The sequence below is a fragment of the Vicia villosa genome, unplaced genomic scaffold, assembly GCF_029867415.1.
Source record: "Vicia villosa cultivar HV-30 ecotype Madison, WI unplaced genomic scaffold, Vvil1.0 ctg.000650F_1_1_1, whole genome shotgun sequence".
NCBI lineage: Eukaryota > Viridiplantae > Streptophyta > Magnoliopsida > Fabales > Fabaceae > Vicia > Vicia villosa.
This window is the reverse complement of record NW_026705290.1, coordinates 121,994-131,786: the sequence shown is the minus strand read 5'-3', so window position 1 is coordinate 131,786 and position 9,793 is coordinate 121,994. Positions and strand designations below refer to the sequence as shown.

At 24.6% G+C, this 9,793-nt stretch overlaps 1 protein-coding gene across 2 annotated transcripts; it reads right to left on the bottom strand.

Moving 5' to 3' along the window:
- Nucleotides 1-778: 778 nt before the first annotated feature.
- LOC131630125 (uncharacterized) lies at nt 779-8,227 on the bottom strand. 2 transcript variants are annotated; one of them, XM_058900917.1, is made up of 5 exons: nt 8,048-8,220; nt 7,895-7,954; nt 7,756-7,809; nt 7,609-7,669; nt 779-1,081 (listed from the first exon to the last, which is right to left on the bottom strand). In XM_058900917.1, exons 1-5 carry the CDS (start codon nt 8,084-8,086, stop codon nt 1,032-1,034), a joined length of 264 nt encoding a protein of 87 aa, XP_058756900.1. In that variant the 5' UTR covers nt 8,087-8,220; the 3' UTR covers nt 779-1,031. The 2 variants fall into 2 exon arrangements, with proteins under 2 accessions (XP_058756900.1, XP_058756899.1); XM_058900916.1 differs by lacking the exon at nt 779-1,081 and having other exon boundaries at nt 4,773-7,669; nt 8,048-8,227.
- Between the last annotated feature and the right edge of the window lie 1,566 nt (nt 8,228-9,793).

Below are 9,793 nucleotides of genomic sequence, written 5' to 3'. Positions count from 1 at the left end.
ACAATTGCCAGATCATCATCTGAAGCAGAGTATAGAGCTCTTGGATCAGCTACATGTGAACTAATTTGGATACTTTACATATTGCAGGATCTTAGTGTCACTTGTAACAAGGTTCCTGCGTTGTATTGTGACAACCAAAGTGCCATCCACATAGCTTTTAACCCTGTTTTCCATGAAAGAACCAAGCATCTTGAGATTGATTGTCATCTTGTAAGGGAAAAGCTCAGACAAGGCATAATGAAGTTACTTCCAATAGCCTCTCAAGAACAATTGGCAGATTTTCTCACAAAACCTCTAGCCACGAGCAAGTTTCAGAACTTCATTTCCAAGCTTGGCATGATTGACATATACCATGCTTAAGCTTGAGGGAGGCTGTTAAATCTATTGGCTAAGCAGTTTTACTATTCTCTTGTAATTAGTTATTTCAGTTAGTTAGTTACAAGAGTAAGTTGTTTTTGGTTGTTATTCAGTTAGTCTGTTATAACTGCATATATATATATATATATATATATATATATATATATATATATATATATATATATATATATATATATATATATATATATATATATATATATATATATATATATATATATATATATATATATATATATATGCTGCACTGTTGCAACTTTTCTCTTAAGCAATCAATATAGCTTTTGCTTCTTTCTCTCTTTCTCTTTTGTTCTCTCTCTCGAAGCTCCATCAATGGAGTTCTTCTTCATGAATCATGCGTGATTCAGTTTATCAACAATAGTAGCAATAAAATTCTAAAATAATTCACATAATATTCACTCACAATTACAATAAAAATACTATATAACAATCCATTTTTTTTTGACAGAAAATAAATGATATTCATTCATTGAAATCGATAGAGTACATCGTTGCAATACAAATTCAAAATCGCCAAAAACAAAAAGGATGAATCTGCGAACAAATCCACAGCATCCATGTTAATAGCATAAAACGGCAAATTGCATATGCCTACAAATATTAATGTATTGACTGTATTGAGATGTCCGAAATATTCATGCTTCCGGATCTGTAGCGTTGACGGCACCAAAGTCATTGATTGAATCTGCACTAGATCAAAACTAATCTTTCAACCTGAAACAAATGAACACCGCACAAAAACGGAAAAACAAAATACCCGCACAAAGACGAGAAATCAAAATACACCACAGAAATATGGGAAATCAAAACAAACGATGACCCACGAAATCACAAAAAAGACAAAAAGAAAATGTGTGAAAATCACTTATTTAAGTAATAGATAAACAAAAACGATTTGGAGGGGTGATTTTGGATCAAAATTGATCCTAAATCACCCCTCTTTGAGAGAGAGGAAGGAAAAAGAAGAAAAGTGACGGATAGGGTATAACAATCCATTTATAACATACCTTTTTATACTAATTTATTCTTTAAATTTATCTATAACTATTAATCTATGTGATATGTGGATAATAATGAACAATAATATCTATTTAGATTTTTAATACAAAGTTATAAACCTTCCTTAATAATGGATCATTTGATTTAAGAAATTTATTTACGTGGATCCTTATTTTTATAAAAGGAAAAATATTGTTTAAATTATTTAGATTTAATTTTTAACTAATATGTAATTGAGTAAAGTGACAATAATAACAATATGCTATCAATATCGATATTGTGAATGTGACAATAATAACGATACACTATTAATATCAATATTATGAGTAAATAATAATCAAGTTTAATATCTATTTTTTATTACTATTAATCCTTATTATTCAATAATAATAATATGCTATTATTAATATTATTAATATTTAATTTTTTGAATTTTAAAATCGAAAAATTTAATATTTATGATATATTTTATTTTAAACTCTAAACTCTAAATATTTTAATTAAATCCTCATTTATTAACTTTAATTTATAGTTCTTATGCAACAGTGATGATTACTACTTTTTAAAACATTTTTAAATTAAAAAATAAGAAATTAAATTCATTCTCACATTCATTATGATTATTTTTAAAACAGATTATTAAATATTTATTTAATATATGATCATAAAATCATATAATATTAATAGAATTCATGTCTAAGACGAATTATTAATGAATTATTTTTTTCATTTTTAATATGTCATTTTTAATATTATGTCATTTTTAAATTTTAATTGTTTCTTTGTATATAATATAGAATATAATATTTTGATTAGTGCATGTTAAATTAGATAAGTTATAGCTATATGAGGATGTGATTGAAAAAGTGCAAATTCGAATTAACTACATTTCACTTATTATTTTTAAATGATGAAATTATGATTAAAAAAATGTTTTGGTTATGATATGTTGTTTATAATTAAAAAATGTTTTTTTAATAAAAATATGTTTTTAAATGTGATTTCCTATAGAATATGTGTTGTAAATAAATATATGTTTTATAAATAGAAAAACATGATTTTCTAAAACACAATTTCATAATTTTATGGCTAGACTTGCCCAATTTTTCAGATGTTTCCTATACCCGCCTAATATATATTTGATTTATAATGCAATAATGATTCATTTGAATTGCATAATGACTTATCCCATTTTTCATTAACTATATCATTTTTGTTTACACAACAATAATGATTCATTTGAATTGCATAAATTATATTCTATATTTTATTATGTACTTAATATTTATGAAAAACTAATAATTAATATTTTATTATTATATCAAATCTTCAAATTTAATAATAAAATAGTATACTACCAATTTACGTAATTAACTTAATTAATATAGTTTAATAGCCTCATTTAGTACCCTTAAATGTCATTTTACGTTAAAGATTAAATTAATTTAAAAAATCTGCTATAATCATTATTAAAATGGCAAATAAATTCAGATTTTTGTAATGTTACCAATGCAGGTACACGAATTTATTGGGCAAATACTGTTAAGCCATATTGATCTTTACATTTTCCCACATAGTCTGCATAATTATTATTGCAGTGGAAAACGTAGAGACTTAACTTTTAACCAATTCACACGATTACATTTTTGTGGTTCCAACCATTTCTATGCCTTTTCATATTTCTTTCACACATTAACCAAAGTATTCATTGATTCCAACAATATTTTATGACATTTGAAATTTTTTCACACATTAAAGTGTATTCTAACATGTTTTTATAATTATTGTACAATGGATCATAATATCAAACGTACAAGGAGATTAGGAGAAAATGAGATACATAAGGGAAAATGAGATACATAAGGAAAAGTCACGCGGGGAAAAGGAAAAGTCAAGAAAAGGTAAGATGGAGGAAAAGGAAAAGTCACCATGTGCTTTGAATTTTTATTTACAACTAAACATTTTAATAAAATTATTGATTTATTGACAAAACAATATACATTATATATAAAAAATTATAAAATTATTAGGTAAATTTATTTTTTATATTCTTCAAAAATAAAATACTATTCAACAAAAAACAAGAAAATTATTTCAATAACAATAAAAATAATTTTACAAAGTTTTATTTATCTAAAAAAACTATGCTTTAAGAGAGTTAATTTTATGTGTTATTATATAATTTTTAATCTAAAAATTGGATTAGACTATTCATTAGTACTACTATTTTTCAACTATTTAAAAAAAAATGAAATAATATGTACTTTTTATTATAAAATAATTATCTTATTTTTAATAAAGATTAAGATAAGTGATTTATTTAATATAATTTTTTTAATTATAATATTCATTTCAATTACATAAATTTTATTCTCTTTATTTTAAAACTTTTTTTATTATAATATTCATCTGAATTGCAATATAATTAATAGTGTATATTAATTATCAGATTTTATTAATATTTTAGACTATTGATTTACCCAATATTCATTACTTTTATATAATTGTTTAAGATTTTACTGTGTGTCATATACAAGTTTGTACAAATTTATTGATAGCTTTGAAAGGTAAAATATTGATGGCATTCATGAATTTGATTTTGTTTTCCAGACTATTTTGATGTATTTTCTTTTGTTACAATTTATTTGAATTGATTCCTATAAACTTTAATTCATATTAGTTTTAATGCATATTTGTTTAAAAAGGTGTTCAATTTTTTAATGTTGACTTTGATTTGAAAGTGGCATATATCTTTATTTTCTTTATTTTTTATATTAAAATATAAATTTTTCGACGAGTCGAGATTACTCAATTTATATATCTTTTATATGTATTTCTTAATCATCACTATACCATATTTATTTACTATTTATAACGATATTACGCTAACCGTCCGAACGTACGAATAGGTGAATACTTTATTATTTCATTTATTTTTTCTACAAAAATATACATTTTCTACGGGCCGAAACTACTTAATTTTTAAATATTGTATATACATTTCTTAACCATCACTATACTATATTTATTTACTATTTATAACGACATTACGTGACCCGTTCGAACGACGGATAAATAATTACTTAATTATATCATTTATTTGTTCTACTAAAATATACATTTTTGACCACCCGATACAAGAATAATAAATCATTAAGAAATATTTGAAAAAAAATAAGAAATTAATTGATTTAGTACCGTAATATTTGAACATTTTTACCATGAGTTTTTATATATATATATATATATATATATATATATATATATATATATATATATATATATATATATATATATATATATATATATATATATATATATATATATATATATATATATATATATATATATATATATATATATAGAAATGGTGTATTTGTTGTATTTATAGTGGTCTTAAATGTTAAGAAGTGCAAAAACAAACATTTATTATTCTTTTTGCAAAAACAAAAATTTGAATGTTTTGAATATTTTAAAATTTTTTAACCATCATTAATTACAATCCCAAATGCTTTTTTCTGACGAATAAAATAACGATAAAATATGTAGTATAAGTTATGTTATTCAAATTAATTTATTCCAATTACTTTATTCAAATTATTTTATTCAAATTACTTTTTAATATTTAATTTTATATTTTGATTTGGTCTTAACAATATGCAAATCATATTTACACTTATTAATATATAAACTAGCCTATGATTTAAAATATCTTGACTTTTAATAATTATAAGTATAATATATTTATTTTGGGAAAGATAATATATTTATTCTAAACGATGACAATTTGTTTTTATATTTAAAAAATTAGATCATTTAATACCTGTTACCAAATCAATATAATCACATACATTATATTTATTTATTATTTATAACATTGTACAATCCATGTGAATACACTGGTAGATGATTACTCATGGTAGATTTATAACGATGGTGAATGATTCATGCGAACGTCTTGTGCTTGAAGGAATTTTCGTTGTTGGTAATATATTTTTTAGCTTCTTCAAAAAAAATGATTCATGCGAACGCACAGGTAAATGACTGCTTAATTATTTCATTTATTTTTTCTACAGTATATATTTCTAAGTAGATTAAATTAATATTTATATGAAAACTATAATTTCAAATATTTTTTCTTTTTAATTTGCGTATCTTTTATATATATTTATTAACCATCGTTATATATTTATTTATTATTTATAAATTAAATTCATTGTCACAATCATTATGATTATTTTTAAAAAATATCATTAAATATTTAATTAATATATGATCATAAAATCATATAATATCAATAGAATCCATAAATTTACAATTCAAAAAAATTAAAAATTATAGGCATGTCCGACGGGCCGAACCTATTTTTCTAACGGGCCGATAAAATATTGACTTAAATTGAACAAATATTATAGGGTTAATAAACTTTTTGGTCCCTCTAAATATGGCAGATTTCGTTTTTAGTCCCTCTAAAATTTTCCTTTAAGGAATCGTCCCTTCAAATTTTTTTGTCTAAACTATTGGTCCCTAACGTCAAATTTGCTAGAGATTAGCTACGACTTTAGCCACCGATTAGCTACGAAATTTGACGTTAGGGACCAATAGTTCGGAAGAAAAATTTTGAAGGGACGATTTCTTGAAGGAAAATTTTAGAGGGACTAAAAACGAAATTTGAAATATTTAAAGGGACGAAAAAGTTCATTAACCCAGTATTATATATCATATGTTGTAACGGACCGACAAAATATAGGTTTTTAATCCATATATTAATTTTTTTGAATTTTTTAAAACATTTAACTCAATTTGTTTATAATTAAAAATCAAAATTTTTTAAACAACTAACTTATAAAATAAAATACAAGAATATGAAATCAAAGTGAATTTTTTTTAAACACTTTAAAATTAATGTTATGTTTCTATGACATTTAGAATTTCAAATATTATATTTTTGTAACCATCAAAGCACTATATTTATTTAATATTTCTGACAATATTGTGCGACCTGTACGAACACACGTGTAGATGACTAATTAATTATTTTATTTATTTTTAAACTAAACTATACATTTTTTTACGGGTCGAGATTACTTAATTTATATATCTTTTATATACTTTCTTAACCATCACTATACTATATTTATTTATTATTTATAATGATATTGCGCGATCCGTATAAATGCATGGGTAGATGACTATAATTATTTCATTTATTTTTTCTACTAAAGTATATATTTCTAACTAAATTAAATTAATATTTATATAACAATTATAATTTCAATTTTTTTCTTTTTAATTTGTGTATCTTTTGTATATATTTATTAACTATCTTTATATATTTATTTATTATTTATATCGACTTTGCGTGACCCGTGCGAACGCACGGGTCCTTTACTAGTTTAATCGAAAGGCAAAAAGTGGGTGGTCGAATAAAAGTTTCACAGGATTGCTTGATTTGTTGAAACAAATGCTACCAAAAGATAAGAATTTGTTAGATCGTTGTTATGATGCCAAAAAGATATTGCGTCCAATGGGTATGGAGTATGTAAAAATACATGCATGCCCTACTGATTGCATATTATACAAGAAAGAGTATGAAAATTTGGATCAATATCCAAAATATGATGAGTCGCGTTACAAGTTGAAGAACAACAACAATGGTGATGACAATGACAATGTTAGTAAGAAGCATCCTCGTGCTAAAATGTTATGGTACTTGCCAATAATTTCAAGGTTCAAGAGACTTTTTGCTAATGCAACTTACACAAAGAATATAAGATGGCATAGAGACGGAAGAAAATATGATGGAAACATTTTCCATGTGATAAGTGTCAAATTGTAGTTATTTTTTTTATAGTTTTGCTGCACTTATCTTCTCTTTTTCCTCAATTTAGACGAGTTTTAGTGTGTATTATATAAATATGTAGATTTTGTGTTTAATCGGGTTTATGATTCATTTATGTACCGGCTAATAATTTTTCATTCATTTTGTAGGTATTTGAGCATGTATGGAGCATTGAGTAATAAAGCTTCAAGGATGCAATTTTGGATCAATAAAAGAGTAGCCATTAAAAGAAACAATTAAAGAAATAAAAAGTTGCAGACTGGTGTGAGTCGCCCGGCGGAGCAATTGGCTCGCCGGGTGAGCGTTGGAAAATAAACTCCACATTTTCACCCAAGTGAACAAACTCCACATTTTCACAAAATTACACATACCTTTCAGATCCACTTTGGTATCAGCTAAAGCAGAAACAATATAAAACCTGTTTTTCTTATCCTTTTTCACAATAGTAGCAAATAATCAGGTCATATACATTCACTAACAATAACCATAAAAAAAGAGTAACAGAAACATATATATACCTTCAAAAATAGGTTTTTACTGAGTCCACCACCCAAATTTCCAACATACTTAGCCTGAAGGAAAAAATTGAAACTAAATCAGAAAGAAAAAAATTATAGAATTTGAATTATGAAAACATTTATTTATTTATTTATTTACCTGAGCTTCAACAGTCAAAACAACTGGATGTTCATACTTAGAAAACTCAATCTGAAGCTTCTGAAGAAACGAAGAAAACAAACGATTAGTATAATTGCTACTGAAATTGAGGGAAAATCGAAGGAATATGAAGACACGGTTGCATGCAAGAACCTGTAACTGCTGAAGTAGCTGTTCCTTGGAAAAACCCATCGGCGGCGAAATGGTATCGGCGGCGAAATTGAAGCAAGCTTGTATATCGCAGAGAAGAAAAGAACAAGAGAGTGAAAACCCGAAAACAACCCTTTAATTTGGTTACAAAAATAAATATAAAAACCCGAAACAACCCCTTAAGCTTATATTTTTATAGTTAGAAAAATAAATATAGAATAAAAAGATTTTCGCAGCTGGGAGTCGAACCCAGAATTCATTGACTTGAATTTACCAGTAGTGCTACTGCGAAGTTGTTGTTGGGAAACGCTACAAATATAAATAATTTTACTAAAATGACGTATAATCTGATGTTAAGTTTGTCTATTATCATTAGATGAGTGAAAATATAAATTAATAGTTTATTTAAATTAAATTTTAATTTAAAATGGCTCATTACTTTCTATTATACTCTTAATTTTGTCTCGTGAGAATATAATATTTTAATAAAATTTAATTGAAATATTGTTGATTATAGACGTTATATGAAAATTTTGATTTTTAATAGTGATAAACGCAAATGAATAATAATGATAAATTAATAATATAAAATTTTTTATAATGAGAGCGCAATAATAATTAATTTCTATTTCAATTTAATTTTTAATGTTATAAAATGTTTTTCAAATTCATTATTTTGAGAATGATGGTTATTTATTTGCTTATTAAGTCCTAGTCACAAAGAGAACAACACAATATTTAAATTTTAAAATATAATCTTTGTTTTTTTAGCGCTCTTTATCCTTTTTTTTTTAAATTGTTGATTTATAAAAATTAATAACTTATTTATATTTTGAAAAAAAAAATACAAAGAAATGCCGCCTCTAAGAATTGAACCCTGGATCGGCAGCTTACACCCCACTAACTCAATTGACAAATATAGGATAGTCTACAAAATATTATAGTTTCAAATATTATGGTCTTGTATAGGGGTGTGCATCCGGTTGTGATGTCCAAATCCATAACCAAACCTAAATCAATTTTAAATATCCGAATATAATCGAATGGTTATTAACCGGTTTAGTTATTAATGGTTTGGTTATTCGTTCATATAATCCAGATATAATTAAATGGTTATTAACCGGTTAAATTATTTTGGATTTGGTTATAATCCGGTTAATATCCAAATCCAAATATTTTAATTCTCAAAAAAAAAATTGAAAAAAAATTTTCGAAAAAAATAATTTTTAAAACTGGATTTTTTTTAAAAACCGGTTATATAATCATAACCAAATTTATAACCAGTTTTGATTAAAATGTGGTTATGGTTATAGATCCAAACCATTTAAATGGTTTTAAAATGGTTATGGTTTGGTTTTTAAAAATAACCAACCATGCACACGCCTAGTCTTGTATCTATAATTAGAATAGTCTACAAAATGTATTTAGTTATACTTACTCATAAAAATAAATAAGGTATAGGTTAAAAATAACAAACGATCTAAATTTATAATTCTCTTAGTTGAACGAGGGTTACTTGAATAAAAACGGTTAAATACAAGTTAATTGAATCATTCTTAAGTCTATCGAGACTCACGAACGTCATGGGAAGGAATGTAAGATTCAAACATAGTTGTGTGGAACTTGATAGTTTGACGTTTTATTTATGTTCCATGTTTATAGTGTCACAAATCAAAATAATTATATATAATGAGACTCATTTCAAGGGAACAGTACACATGTGGATATAGAAAGCATAAAACATCATGA

Coding starts and splice junctions, on each gene's coding strand:
- LOC131630125 (XM_058900916.1), bottom strand. CDS start 8,086: ATGGGTTTTTCCAAGGAACAGCTACTTCAGCAGTTACAG. Junction 7,955..8,047: donor AGCTACTTCAGCAGTTACAG/GTTCTTGCATGC, acceptor TCGTTTCTTCAG/AAGCTTCAGATTGAGTTTTC. Junction 7,670..7,755: donor GTAAAAACCTATTTTTGAAG/GTATATATATGT, acceptor ATTGTGAAAAAG/GATAAGAAAAACAGGTTTTA.